At 38.1% G+C, this 16,115-nt stretch overlaps 1 protein-coding gene across 11 annotated transcripts in view; it reads right to left on the bottom strand.

Moving 5' to 3' along the window:
- Window positions 1-16,115, bottom strand: part of UNC79 (unc-79 homolog, NALCN channel complex subunit) — a 323,533-nt gene that overhangs the window by 213,661 nt on the left and 93,757 nt on the right. For all 11 annotated transcript variants that reach the window (XM_043986754.1, XM_043986757.1, XM_043986756.1 and 8 more), the window contains exon 11: window positions 1,450-1,478. In XM_043986754.1, coding sequence (XP_043842689.1) covers window positions 1,450-1,478 — 29 coding nt within the window. The remainder of the gene's footprint in view (window positions 1-1,449; window positions 1,479-16,115) is intronic.

Below are 16,115 nucleotides of genomic sequence, written 5' to 3'. Positions count from 1 at the left end.
CTGGAGTCTGAAATTCTCTAAATATGGATAAATTCACTCCAAAAGTCTTAAAGGCTTTCCTATTCAAATGCCAATGCCCCTGGGAAGGAACACATTTTGGGTCCTTAGTTTAGGATTAATTTAACAAACTGTTTTTGAGTGTTGGCAGTAGCTAAGGGCTGAAGGGAGCTGTATGTATGAGACATAGCATAAGCACATCAAGGTACTTAGAGAAGGCAAATGAAAGAGTGGTGTTGAAGGGGGAAGAAGGATAACAAACCATTTATTGCCTAGGATCGGTGATAGGCACTGTATTATTTACAGGAAACAATCATATTAAAACAAAGGTTTGAATTAAATTTTGGCAGTCACACAAGATGTTTAGCTTTGTATACTCAGATTTTCCATACCGGAGTCAGGCTTTCAAACCATGGAAGTGATATAATTAGTGACAGACTCAAAGCTATTTCCCAAAGTCTCTGTCTCTCTTAATAGTCTGATAGAAACATTTATATTTTTCCTTCTTACTAAGTGGTGTCTACTTTTACCCACAATTACTTCTCTCAAATCTAAGTTGTTCCTTCGACCTTTAAATTCCTTCTTTTCCCTAATATGTATGTTTTCCAACTCTGACTTTCAAGACCACCTTCTTCCTTCCAATTTCCTTTCTGCTTAGTGTTTTCTCTCTCTCACTCTGGTTTATAAGCATGTAAGCATACCACATATTACACTACCTGTTACCTTTGGAGCTCTGTTTCCAATCTGCCACCTCTAGTTAGTGATAGGGCCAAGACCAAAATCAGAAACAGATCTCCTGGCTCAGAGACTAGTGTTCTTTCTACTACAACATATTGCCTCTCTTGTTCCCTTGTTCTACTCAAAGAAGTATTGGATAAAGAAAAAAGATGGAAAAGATGTAGAGAAACTCATGGTGGAAGGCAGTCTAAAAAGAGAGTTTGAGGGCAAGGAGGTCACATTAATCATTTCACTTGACAAATAAATGACTGTCTTCTATGCATAGAAACAGGATTAGTATATTTTGTGCACATATATTTTGGTACATACCCCTTCCCACCAACACCATAAAGTCTTTTTAGCATGAAAGGTTGCACCATTTCAATAAATTTAGGCTCCACATTTATTTTATCATTGTTTAGCTGTTTTTGGTAGAGTGTTTCATTTTGTTTTTAAACTAATGCATTATCCCATCATTTGGGGTTAATTTCATGTTTTCTGTATTATTATCAAGTACACTGTGCAGAATGGATTAGCAAGATCAGGGCTGAGAAGACCAGCCATCTGAAAAGTAAGCAATCTTGCATGCTAAATCACTTTTTCCCCCTTCACAAATTATGATCACATAGACATTTTGGAGACCATGGCATAGAAATGAGGCACATGTTCATGGAATGAGATTATGAAACAAACACAGAAAAGTCATGCCTCACCGCACAGATGGTTTGGTCTTACCTTTTTCTGACATATAGCAGATATTTCAGCTGTAAGGGGAAGGTATACAAAACATCAACAGAGAAAGAGAGCCCACCTCACCAAGGATATCCGGGGGAAAAACAAGCTATAATATTACCTCTGGAATTAACCATAGAAATCTATATTCTTATGACATCTCCAATATGGATATCTACTTCGTCTTGAACTTTATCTTTAGGCCTAAGTAGTTCCTCCAAGGATCAAAGAGTAATCTTTTTCATCAGTGGCCTGTGGCATGCATCATAACCATCACCTTCATCATTATAATACCTTACCTTTACTTAGTGCTTGTTTCTGCATATATTATCTCAAATGATATTCATAACAACCCTGTGAAGTAGGTAGTACAAATATTATTTATCCTCTTTTAATTAGAGGCATTAGGGACTTAAAGAATTGAAGAGATTTTAGATGAAATAAATTGAGATCTGTTGACAATAGAAGCATAAGCACAATGCCTATCATATAGTAGTATAGATTAATGAATACTTTTTCATTCATTTTTTTTCTTTTAAAACATTACTATAGTTCGGCAGTTCTCCAACGTTTTGATCTCAGGGTTCCTTTATATTCTTAAAAATTATTGAGGACCCCCCAAAGAGTTTTTGTTTATGTGGGTTATATCTATCTATATTTATTGTATTAGATATTTAAATGCCTCAGTTTTAACTTTGTGGATCTTCTGAAAACATCTTGGGATTCAGGAATTCCCCAGACCACATTTTTGAGAACTACTGTCCTACTTAATGAATATGCCAATAAAATGTCCCTGGCTTACTATACATGTATATATATGAGGTTAATATAATGTATAACAATAGAATTTTAGACTGTGTACCTGTGTCTACACAATAGCAGTACTTCTACTTCAATAACCTAAAAATTATATAATTTCATAAGTTGTAAGTACATCATTGGTACCTGCAAAAGGCACAAAAATCCCAGTTCCACGAAGTCATAATAAAGTCTTCATAATTTGCTGTGGCCCCAAAACTTCATTACTCAGTGGCCCACCTTCTGGTGATAGGTGGCTCCAAATTTATCAAGAAAACACACAGGCCCATACTCAAAGCCTTTTCTGCTTAATATAGGGTCTGTCATAGGTTGGGCTACATTAGCAAAGCCTTGATAATTTAATAATAATAATAATAATAATAATATAATGCTTTGGAATAGGACTTCATAGAAGGAATATTACAACTTATCAAAAAAGCTGAAAGTTAATTCATCCACTGGTTATTTTGTTTATACTATGCCAAATAAACAGTTTAACTGATTTCTTTGCACAGAATTCTTTAATGACTATAGCAATCATTTTTCTCTACTATATCCTCTTTTTTGTGAAGCAATTAGGGTTAAGTGACTTGCCCAGGGTCACACAGCTAGTAAGTGTCAAGTGTCTGAGGTCATATTTGAACTCAGGTCCTTCTGAATCCAGGGCTGGTGCTCTATCCACTGTACCACCTAGCTGCCCCTCCTCTATCCTCTTTTGCAGTTATGTCTCGATAAGTTGACAAAGCTTTTCAGTACATTCTCTTGTCCTACCTAATCCTCAGTAGAATGATAAAGACTAGAGGAGTAGCAATGGTTGCTGGGATTGCTGGGAAAGCTTTTCCAAGGTTTAGTTTTTACCACCTTAAAGTCAACTACCATTCTATTGGTATAACTCAGTGTACATACACTTCACCAGGTCTGGGGGAGGGGTATGTGTGTGTGTATTCTTTTTGAGTGATCTGAGCTCCACACTATTTCAATGAGAGTATTAGCAACATCTAAAATTTCTTAAGTCATTTGCCCATATGGAAAACTATTCTTTTTGGTTTTTTTGTTTTGTTTTGTTTTGTTTTTAGTGAGGCAATTGGGGTTAAGTGACTTGCCCAGGGTCACACAGCTAGTAAGTGTTAAGTGTCTGAAGCCGGATTTGAACTCAGGTACTCCTGAATCCAGAGCCAGTGCTCTATCCACTGCGCCACCTAGCTGCCCCAGGAAAACTATTCTTGTCAATGGGCCCTGTATTTGCCAATTGTGTCTGCTAGTGGCTTCCTAAGGAAGGACGGGTCAATTTCTAGGTAAACAAACTAGTGCTAATTGATAACCCCTAACCAGCTCTATCAGTGACTATTAAGAATCAAGAAGGAAACTTGAAGGCTGACTTAAAGATAGCTTTCCTTTGACCCTCTGTGTAGCCAAGGGAAGGAGCAATAAACAGGCATGGCAAAAGGATAGTTTGCAGAATGAATCTCTGAGAACCACAAAGTTGCACTTAAGATTTAGCAGTGGGTGGGTAGTAATAAGGCATTAAACTAGTATTAAAGGATTGTAGAAAAGTCATTGTTGTGGGGACCGTAGAGAAGGGAATGGATGTTAGAGATGACATAGAAGATAAATGATGAACTCCTGATTAGAAACAAAATGTATCTCACAAGAAGTTAGTGAAGGTGTATGACCGGAGACTTTGCCTACTTAGCCCTAGGACAGAACTAGGACCAAGATGTGGAGGAAGGCAGATTTCAGCACAATATATGAAAAAATGAAAAAAAATTCTAGCACTCAGAAGTGTGCCCAAAAGTGGAACGGGCTACATAGTGGAATAACAAGTTCCCAGTCAGTGGAAGCTTCCAAGTAGAGGTTAGATATCCAGAATGTCAGAGATTCCTACTTTGGGTAAAAGTTAGATTAGATGACTTTTGAATTACCTTCCAATGCTAATATTCAATTTTTTTTCCTCTTGATTTAGTTCCAGTTTATAAGACCTGGATAGTGAGACGAAAGCAATAGGAACCATGGGGGGAAAGTGATCATTTCACCTTAGAGCCCCTACCAGTCAAGGAAGGAATGTTGGACACTGTCAGATATATAGACTTTTAAGAAATGAGACTCAGAAAGTTCATAGAAATGACAAAATGCTATGGCCAGAGACTCTAAAAAATAGTTCAAAAGCAATGAAAAATTCTCAAAAAATGAAAATCTTATAATATAATCATGAAGGATCATAATAAGAAAGAAAAGATGAAGCATCTAAAGAAATTGATGTGGCTGTATAGGGAGTTTTACAATGAGTTAATTTTTAAAAACCTATATTAAAAATAAAAAGAAGAGCACATAACCAAGGACTAATTTGAGGATGGAACAAACCTGTAAGATAGCATCAGGAAGGCAGAGCTGAGGCATGTAAATATACTGAGGACAATAAGAAATGTTTAAGATGTGTTCAAAGAAAGAAGAACAAGGAAAGACTCATCCCTTTGCATAAAGAGATGAAGAGAGAACCACTAAACTCTCATTTGGCATCTATCAGCACTGTGAAAGAGAATAATCTTCAAACTGGAAAGATTCAATCAAACATAATGAAGATGGAAGTCAACCTAAAATAAATAAGACAAAGTAAGAACACCCCTTAATTCCTTTAAATGAATTCAAGACTCCATAATAATGTACAAGAATTGAGCAGGTATAGACAACACTTACAGAGTTTCAGCAGCAGAAATAACATAGTTTAGCACATAGTTAGAAAGAACAGTTAATGACTATAGAAAGCTACCATATATCAGCATCTTCTCTGCCCTGTCCCTATCCTTTTCCTTCTTAAAGCATCTTCCTCAGCATTGGTATCTACCAAGTGAGTGACACTTTGTGCTGTTTGCCCTTGAGAATAGTTGAAAATGTGTGCTCCAGGGAGAAAAAATTCCTAGCTGTAACTCTGGCAAGTATCCACATTCATATCATATCCAGAATATGGAAGAAAGAATATTGGAGAAAAAGTCACAAAACCACTACATGTAATCTTTGAGAAACAGTGGAAAATGGAAGAGATGCCAAAAGACTGGAAAACAACAAATATTGTGATTTTCAAAAATAGGCAAAGTACATGACGTCAATCCCTGGCAAAATTCTAGAATGGATTAGAAAACAGATGAGTACTTGGAATGGGAGATAAAAGGAATCACTAAATAGTTATCCTAAATTACTCTTATTTACTCTTCAAATATTGTTCCTGAGGAAGAGTCAGCAATATTTTAATGGATGGAGAGCCAGCCCTGAGTCAAGAAGACCTGGATTCAAATTCTGTCCATTCTGACAAATTCTGGTTCTGTGACTTTGAACATGCTATTTAATTTCTCAGCACCCCAGGCAAGTACTGAGCTGCACTGGTAGTGGTAATTGCCTCATCTACAAGCTCTTTATACCAAATCAATCACAGGTCCAATTCAAAAGAAACATAGAGTGATCAGGGAAATGCTATAAATATGGTGTATCCATCTAGATTGCATCAAGGTATTTGATAAAGTTGCTTACCATATACTTGTGAGATTAGACACCTGTGAGCTAGGTGAATGTTATTTACTATATCAATTCCAATGTGAAGGGATGCCTTCAGTGAATGTCAAAGAGTTCTGCCTCTGACTCTCTGCTCTTCTACATTATTACCAATAATTTGAATCAGTACATAGAAAGAATACTTTAAAATGCAAAAAATGAGAAGTTGGGAGAGATTACTAATTCATCAGATGGCAGAAACAGAGTTCTACAAGGTCTCAAAAGGTTGAAATAATGAGCCAAAATTAATACAATGAAATTGTATGTGTGCTCATTATTTAAAATAAATTGTATTTAGGATTTTTAAAAAATAAATTGCACAAGTATACAACTTTTGTAAAAAAAAATTTGGACGGGGGAATTCACTTATTAAAAATTCAATGTAAGTCAAAAGTGTGACACAAGTCCTAAAATAGTGATGCCATTTTAAACAGCATTAACAGAAGTAGAAAAGAAGACCAGCACTCTGCCACCATTACTGTGGAAGAGATCAATCAGTAGATATCACAGAAATGTAAATTTCATTTCAATAGAAGGAACACCCCCACAAAAGTCTTATTCTGATACTTCTAATGAGATGAAAGAGATCCTGGGTTTTCAAACAATATGCTTGAACCTGCTCTAGTAGGTTTTACGAAGAAAGGTTTCAAGTATAACCACCTATTTGCCAACCTTCTGGTAATGTCTTCTTCCAAGAACCAGCAAAGGCATGTCACCAGAAGGTTGGTTAATAGGTGATTCTTTGGCTGTGATGATCCATGAAACAGACAAATCCACAAAATAGCCCTGAATACTTTTCAAGACATCTTAAAAGAAGGTATTCCAAAAGAATGGAAAAGATCAGAGGTGATATTTTTACCTCTAAAAAATATAACCAAGAAAAAATCAATTACCAACCCATATATCTACTTTTTCACTTATACAAAACTTTTGTGAGAAAGGCATATTTTGATGCCTACTCTGAGGAAAAATTCAGAAGAGAACAGAAAGACTTTTGTAGAAGATATTCTATGGCAAATTGCATTTTTATAGCCATATAATTGAGAAATTTAGAGAATATAGGATCCTATGTTTGTTGATTTGTTTCTTCCCCCAAAAAAATTGACTTGGCAGAATAAAAGACCACCTTCAAGGCTCTTTTCCAACAAGGTACTTCCCATGTTTTTGTTAGGATTATACAAGATTCCATGACAGAGGCAATTATAGGGAATTCTGTTCAACAATAGTCTGAGTATCAATACCAAGTAAGGCATAAAATTGGAAGACATATACTAATCAGTGATGATTGTTTCTGCCATGGAGGATGTACTATGGGAAGTCAGATAGAAGAAAGATTCCCTGATGATAAGGTTCTCCAGATGCTCCTGTTTGCAAATAATGTTGTACTGATCGCACCAAGGTGCATAATACTATAAGGCAGACTTGATGAGATCCACAGCCTTTCAAAGGAGATCATTTCACAATCCACAGAGGAAAAACCAAGTAGATGAAAATGTGTATTGTTAAGATCGTGACATGCATATAATGGGCAGTCCCTTAAATTATTCCATCAATATGCATAGTAACTTGAACAAGCAGTGAAATTAGAAAATTATATGGGCCTAGATTAAAATAGCAAGAGAAAATTATACTGTATCACTTATGGGAAGCAGCATAAGGCAAAGAGCATTTTAAATCAATATTGCCTCCATGATGTTATATAGAATACCAAAGTCACAGAATAATCAAAATTTCTTGTGACCTTTCCAAAGACACATGGCAGATATAATGCCACACTTCCAAGGATGACTATTACATGGCAAGGTACTAATAAAAAGACATAATAATCAAAAGTATACGTGGCCAGGAAAGGTCATATAGCTCAATTAATGAATAACAGATAGGATAGCCTAAGTATTGCATTGGCATCTATAGAAACAAGGGCATCCTCACCGGCCTCCCTGCCTCAAGTCTCTCCTCACTCCGATTCATTGCACATATAGCTCCCAAAGTGTATTTTAGTTAAGTGTTGATCTAAACATGTCATGACCCTACTCTCAGTAAACTCTAATGGCTCCCTTTAAGCCCTTTGAGCCTTTAAGCTCAATATAAATCATTCTATTTATTATTTGAAGCCCTTTCTGACCTGAATCCTACCTATTTTTCTAGCCTCTTTAAACATGATCTACCCCTTTCCTGCCCTGTGCAGCCTGGTCAAACTGGCCTTCTCTTTGTTCCTCACATATAACACAATGTAAAAAATTGCAAGAGCTACATCTACTTCCCTAGTCTCTTTCCTCAGCTCCACTTCCACAATATCAACTGCCCTTTGGACATCTTGAGCTGAATGTATAGTAAGACCTCTCAAAGTTAATATGTCTAAAACAGAACTAATTTTTTTCCCACCTAAAACCTCCAGTCTTCCAACGTCCTCTATTGTCGTTGAGAGTACTACCATTCTCCCAATCTCCCAAGCTCATAGCTTCAGTGTCATCTTCAGTTCTCTCATGTATATTCCCTTCTCTCCATTCACACAGCCACCATCCTAGTTCAGACCCCTGTCACCTCCAGCCTGAATCATTACAATAGCTTCCCTACCTCAATTCTCTCCTCACTCCAATCCATCTTGCCTTCTGCTGAGATGATTTTCCTAAAGCCTAGATTTGCCTGCATGTTCACAACCCGACCTCTTCCTACCTTTCTAGTCTTTTTTGTTTTGTTTTGTTTTGTTTTTTCAGGGCAATGGGAATTAAGTGACTTGCCCAGGGTCACACAGCTGGTAAGTATTAAGGTCAAATTTGAATTGAGGTCCTCCTGACTCCAGGGCCAGTGCTCTATCCACTGCACCACCTAGCTGCCCCTAGTCTTCTTTTTCTTGACTTGCCTCCACATACTCTATGATCCACCTTCACTGCCTAAATGCTGCTCCTTACACACAATGCTCTAACTCTGTTCTCCATGCCTTTGTGCTGTCTGTCCACCATGCTGGGATGCTCTCCCTCCTCATCTTCACCTCTTACTGTTCCCTGAATTCTTTTTTTTTTTTTTTTAGTGAGGCAATTGGGGTTAAGTGACTTGCCCAGGGTCACACAGCTAGTAAGTGTTAAGTGTCTAAGGCCAGATTTGAACTCAGGTACTCCTGACTCCAGGGCCGGTGCTCTATCCACTGCATCACCTAGCTGCCCCTCCCTGAATTCTTTTAAAAATAAACTTAAATCAATAGAGGATTCTGGGAGGATGGCAGAATAAGAAGGGAAACATGGGGCTCTCTGAAATTCTCCCACAAACAGAACAAAAATATTGCCTCAGAGGAATTTTTTTTTTTTTGCGGGGCAATTGTGGTTAAGTGACTTGCCCAGGGTCACACAGCTAGTAAGTGTTAAGTGTCTGAGGTCGGATTTGAACTCAGGTACTCCTGAATTCAGGGCCGGTGCTCTTTCCACTGCGCCATCTAGCTGCCCCGCCTCAGAGGAAATTTTGAGGAGCAAAAATAATTAAAAATCAGAGTAAGGAAGTTGTTCTCCTAAAACAGCTTGGGAGAAACTGGACCTCCAGGGGCAGAGGCCTGGCCCAACTGAAGTGAAAAGACCTCCAGGCGAGTCTACTAAATCAACAAACAACAAGCCTGAGGGCAGGTGACAGCTTGGCAGCAGAAATTCTCACCTCAAGGACACTGTGAAGGGTCAGACAGCTGAGCTGGGGAAGATTGAAGGACCTTCCACAGTCATGCCAGGCACAGATCTGTTAATTAAGCATGGTTAGGGGCTGTGAGCCAGAAAGAGAGAGCATCCAACACTGAGCACAGTACCAGCAGGAAAGGGCTCTGCTGGCTGTGATTGGCAGGAGAGAAGAATCCCTGGCTTTGGTTTAGGTTCCAGGGCAGAGGGGAGAGTTGAAGTTCATACCCTCAAGAGGGACTGCAGGGAGCAAGAAAGTTTTCAGTGACCGCGTGGCTGGGGGCCCTTAGCCCTGGCTTGGGGATAGAGTGAAATGGCTGAGGTGAGGCTCCCAGGACAGAGCTCAGAAAACAACCCTAAGTAAAACCTGAAGCTAAGGCATCATCCCCCACGTGATAGGACTAGAATTTGACTATAATAATAAGCTGCTAAAATAATAATAATAGCAATGAGAAAGCAAAGAACCAGACTGTAAATAGCTACTATGGGGACAGAAAAAATCTGGGTCCATATTCAGAAGATAGTGAAGCTTAAAAAACCACTCCTGCTTCAAAGAAAAATGTCAACCGGTTACAAAAAAAGAGTTCTGAGAAGAGCTTTACTTTAAAAATCAAATGATAAAGGTTGAGGAAAAATTAGAGAAAAAAAAATAAGAGCAAATCAAGAAAATTTTAAAAATTATGAAAAAAGCCAACCAATTGGAAAAGAGATCCAAAAACTTAAGCAAGAAAATAATTCTTTAAAAGCTATAATTGGGGGGCAGCTAGGGGGCGCAGTGGATAGAGCACTGGCCCTGGAGTCAGGAGTACCTGAGTTCAAATCCAGCCTCAGACACTTAACACTTACTAGCTGTGTGACCCTGGGCAAGTCACTTAACCCCAATTGCCTCACCAAAAAAAAACAAAAACAAAAACAAAACAACCCTATAATTGGGCATGGGGAAGTCAATGATGTTATAAGACATCAAGAAATAATAAAACAAGGGGGGCAGCTAGGTGGCACAGTGGATAAAGCACTGGCCCTGGATTCAGGAGTACCTGAGTTCAAATCCAGCCTCAGACACTTGACACTTACTAGCTGTGTGACCTTGGGCAAGTCACTTAACCCCCATTGCACTGCAAAAAAGAAAGAAAGAAATAATAAAACAAAATCAAAAGAATGAAAAAAATAGAAGAGAATGTGAAGCATCTCATTAGAAAAACAACTGCTTTGGAGAACAGATTGAGGAGAGCATATAAAAAATGTTGGAGTACCTGAAAGTTATTATTTTTTTAAAAGCATCTAGATATGATAAACTATTAAGAAAAGTTTCCCTGGAATACTAGAAAGAGAGGTCAAAAATAAAATGGAAAAAGAAATCCATCAATCACCACCAGAAAGAGATTATAGCCAAGTTTTAAAGCTCCTAGGTTGAGGAGAAAACACAAGCAACAAGAAAAAACAAGTTAAATGCTGTGGAGCTACAATCAAGATAATACAAGCTTCTACATAAAAGATCAAAGGGCTTGGAACATTAAATTTCATAGAGCAAAGGAGCTGGGCTGGAAACCAAGAATAATTTCCCCAGTTAAGCTGAATATAATTCTGAATGGAAAAAAGGGATATTCAATGAATTGAAAAATTTTTAGGTATTTGGGGGAGGAGGAGAAAGACCATTTTCATTTTCAATGGAAAATATGGAGGGCAGCTAGGTGGCACAGTAGATAAAGCACCAGCCCTGGATTCAGGAGGACCTGAATTCAAATCCAGCCTCAGACACTTGACACTAGCTGTGTGACCTTGGGCACATCACTTAACCCTCGTTGTCCCGCCAAAAACAAAAACAAAACCAAAAATGAACAAAGAAAATATGACATACAGGATCAAGGAAAAACATAAGGTAAACATTAAAGATCTATTTCAAGGGACTAAATATGTTGAACTATTTACTTCTTATATGGGAAAATGTTATCTGTATTTTTATTATATATTATATTATAATATATATTATTCTTATTCTTAATGATTGTTATCATTATTTGGGTAGTTTGAAAGATCATACATTGATAAAAGGCTTGGGGTTGAGTTATGTATGGTGGGATAATTGTAAAAAATTAAATTGGGTGGGAAGAGGTAAAATGGAATAATTATACAAATGAGGCATGAATGGAAAAGCTATTACAGTGGAAGCAGGTGGGGGGACTGGTAGTGCTGAAATCTTACTCATATCACAGCTGGGTTAAAGAAAAAATAACATATACAACTATAAGGGCATAAAGTCTTCTAAATGTATAAAGAAATAAGAGGGAAAGGAGATAGGATAAAGGAGGGAACTTTGGAGGGTAAGGGGAAAGGATAAGGGAGGAACTCCTAGAGAGGTGGGAATATTAAGGAATAGGAGAGCAAGGTAGTGGTTAGAAGTAAATTAGATGCATGAGGAAGAATAGGTTAAACAGGGTGAGAAGAATAAATAGTGAGCAAAAGGGATGGAAAGAAATATACAACTAGTAATTATAACTTTGAATGTGAATGGTATGGACTTACCCATAAAATGGAAACAGCAGAATGAATTAAAAATCAGAATCTGACAATGCAGTTATCCCTTCTACATTGCGACTTTCCCCAGTGCAGTTTCAATATATTGCAGGATCAGCATAAAAAAGTAAATGGGAATTTGGGGGGAGTTTTGCAGAAGCCACAGACAACACACAAAGGCCAATAGATGACTCAGAAAAACTTTAGAAACTCGGACATTCAAAAAATATGTGTATAGTATTATATACTATTAATATATTTTATCTTTTATTAACATAACAATTCAGACTTTTTCTCTGTTATGAAGGGAGGGTCAAAAAATTTTATACAGATTTCCCAGATTGCAGAGGCACCGCACCCCTAATCCACACAATGTGAAAGGGATAATTATATGTGGTTTATAAGAAACACAATTAAAAATTAGAAATGCACACAGTACCAAGAGAATGTTGTACATATTAACAGAAATATTGCCCTAAGAACAACTTTGAATGACTAATTCATTTTGAGTATGATAAATACTCAAAGCAACTACAAAGGACCTATGAGGGAAGATGCTATTATTCTCCAGAGAAAGAACTGATAAATAGAAGTATGCATGGTATGTTTTTTATTTGTATATAGGTATGTATGTGTAGGTATGTATATGTGTCTGTGTCTATGTATATATGTGTATATATACATATATATTTATATATATGTGTGTGTGTGTATATATATATATATATATATACATATATATTTGTGTCTAATTGTAGCCTTCTCTAAGGCAGGGTGAGGAGAGAGGAAGAAAAAAAATATTAAAAAGTGCACAGCAGGGTGCAGCTAGGTGGCAGAGTGGATAAAGCACTAGCCCTGGATTCAGGAGGACCTGAGTTCAAATCTGGCCTCAGACACTTGACACTTACTAGCTGTGTGACCCTGGGCAAGTCACTTAACCCCAATTGCCCCCCCCAAAAAAAGTGCACAGCAGAGAACAAAGAAAAAGCACAGAAAGGAAGAACAGAAGGAAACACAGAAAAGCAGAGTAGCTCTGAAAACAATGTGTTGTATTTATTACATAGTTTTTTAAATAAACAGTCTGAAATGGAAGCTAATATTTTATAGTGAATCCTCTCTCTGTGCTGTATACATAGAAATGTTCTTAAATAAATAAATGAACTTTAATCCCATCCTCTGCAGAGGGCCTTTTCTGGTTGCCCTTGCTGGGGACACAAAGAAAGGCAAAAAGCAGTATCTTTGTCCTCAAAGAATTCACATTCTGATAGGGAGGTAACAAGATAACATGTAAATAGCTATGTACATATAAAACACACATGCATACATATATTTGTATATGTGTATATGTGGGTGCATTGTGTGCATATGCACATGCATATATCTTGTGTGTACATTGTTATCTTGTTATCTAACCCTCAGTAGATAAGATCTTTGAGGACAGAGACATGGTTTTCTGCCTTTCTTTGTATCCCCAACACTAAGTGCAATTCCTGATACGTAGTAGACCTTTAATAAATTCTTGTTGATTGACTTACTGACTGACTTCCTTTTCAGTGCCTTTGTAGTGACCATCCTCTGGGCCTAAAATGTACCCCCTCCTTCTGCCTGCCTCAAACAATCCCTCATTTCCTTTAAGACAGCTATATGAAACCTCTTCTGGCTCCCCACCTGCTTCCCTTCCTTCCCTTCCTTATTTTCCTTCCTTAATTACCTTGTAATTAACTACCTTATATTTGTTTTGTATATGTTCCATATGTACTTATATATGTTCATGTTGACTACAAGATCCTTGAAGCCAAGAGTTGTTTTAGTTTTTGTCCATAATTAGCACAGTTCCAGGCACAGTTCCAAACTCCTAAATAAATGTTTTCTGATTAATTAGAAAGATTACACTGGGTTAGGTAGATCCTCTTTAGAGGATTTACAAGAAAATAAAAGACTTTTATAGGATTGACAGGAAAAACAAGACACATGAGGTCAATAGGCATGGGTAATTTTCAGTCTACCAGTGGAAAAGGATCTATATCTGACTCGTGTCCATCCAAACATCAAAGGAAAGGGAGGAACTTTCTAACAAATAGAACTGACTAAAAGTGGGATGAAATGCATAGAAAAAAAATAGCAGCATTTGGAACTATGCCCAAAGGGCCATGGAACTGTTCATGCCCTTTGACCCAGTGGTACCACTGCTAGGTCTGTATCCCAAAGAGACCATAGAAAAGGGAAAAGGACCCACATGTACAAAAATATTTATAGCAGCTCTCTTTTTGGCAAAGAATTGGAAATTGAGGGAATGCCCATCAATAGGGGAATGGCTAAACAAGTTGTGGTATATGAATGTAATGGAATACTATTGTGCTGTAAGAAACAATGAGCAGGAGGAGTTCAGAGGAACCTAGAAAGACTTACAGGAACTGATGCAGACTGAGAGGAGCAGAACCAGGAGAACATTGTACACAGTAACAGCAACATTGTGTGATGAACAATGGTGATAGACTTGGCTCTCCTCAACAGTGCAATGATCCAAAACAGTTTCAAAGAACTCATAATAGAAAATGCTCTCAACATCCAGAAAAAAGAATTGTGGATTATGAATGCAGATTGAACCATACTGTTTCTACTTTGTAAGTAAGTAAGATGAACTATAGAAAGTAAGGGAGAGGGACAAGTTGAGGTTTACCATAGTTACAAAGCTAGATAATTGGAAAGTTTGTAGTATATTTGATAAAAACAGAAAAGTTCAGGAAAAGATTAGGTCTGAGGGAAATGGGTTCTAATTGGAACATCCAGGTGGGTTGTTTTTGTTCAGTCATTTCAGTCATGTCCTACTCTTTTTGACCCCTTATGGGGTTTTCTTGGCAAAGATACTGAAATAGTTTGCCATTTCCTTCTCCAGGTCATTTTATAGATGAGGAAACTGAGGCAAACAAGGTTAAGTGGCTTACCCAGGGTCACACAGCTACCAAGAGTCTGAGACCAGATTTGAACTCAGGAAGATGAGTCTTCCTGATTGTAGACTAAGCACTATATCCACTGCACCACCTAGCTGCACAGGTAGGCAGGAATGACCAGCAAATGGAACTGGAGGTCAGGAAATATGCTAAAGCTATGTATAAATTTGAAAGTCACATCATGTGTATGAAGATAGATGATAATATTACCCATCAGAATTAATAATCAAGGGTAAGACTGGAATGAGAAGAAGGAACAGGACAGAGCCTTGAGTGATGCTTAAAGGGGAAAAATACACAATGATCCAGCAGAGGAGACTGAAGAAGAGAAATCAGACAGTTAAGAGGAAAAGCAGATGGATTTCCGGTGAGCAAAGTCAAGATGGTGGAGGAAAGGCAGTGAGATCTCGAACTCATGAGATGATCACTCCAAAAAACATCCAAATAACACCATAGGAAAACACCCGGAGCAGCAAAACTCAAAGAAGAATGTGCTGAAATCATCTTCTAACCAAGAACGGCTTGGAAGGTCAGAAGGAGGAAGCTACTGTGCTGATACAGGAGTCGAGCCCAACCCCACAGTCACCCTGACACAGATCCAGTCTCAGGAAGGCCTTACTGGAGAAGGAGACCCCCAGAGCCTCTGAATCAGCTGAAGCGCCAGTGTCATCTGAAACTAAGCTCACAGTGTGGTGAGAGGGCTGAGCCCTAGGCAGGGGGGAGACATAGGCTGGTGCTGAGGCAGAACTTGGATTTTTCACCCCTGCTGAGAACCAGGAGGTAGGCTTGAGCAGCAGTGGCCCAGGTTGGGGAGGGGCACAGGCTCATCAGAGCTAACAACCACAACACACAAAGCTGGTTGATTAGCAAGTTGGTCTAGGGTCATCTACGGACCAGGGACCAGGAAACAGGATGGGCCAGTGAAGAACCCGATCCTCCTTAAATCATACCACCTGGGACTTCTTAAGCGTGGGATACTGCAGCCTGGAAACAGTGCCCCACTTTAAGGAGCTAAAAGTCAAGTAAAAGAAAGGCAAGATGAGCAGACAGAGAAAGGTGAGGACCATAGAAAGTTTCTTCAGTAACAAGGAAGACTGAGGTGTACCCTCAGAGGAAGATGTCAACATCAGGGCCCCTATATCTAAAGCTTCCAAGAAAAATATGAATTGGTTTCAGGCCATAGAGGTGCTCAAAAAGGACTTTAAAG

Source organism: Dromiciops gliroides, chromosome 2 (assembly GCF_019393635.1).
Source record: "Dromiciops gliroides isolate mDroGli1 chromosome 2, mDroGli1.pri, whole genome shotgun sequence".
NCBI lineage: Eukaryota > Metazoa > Chordata > Mammalia > Microbiotheria > Microbiotheriidae > Dromiciops > Dromiciops gliroides.
Note: the sequence above shows the minus strand (reverse complement) of the source record. Positions and strands in the feature narration are given on the sequence as shown.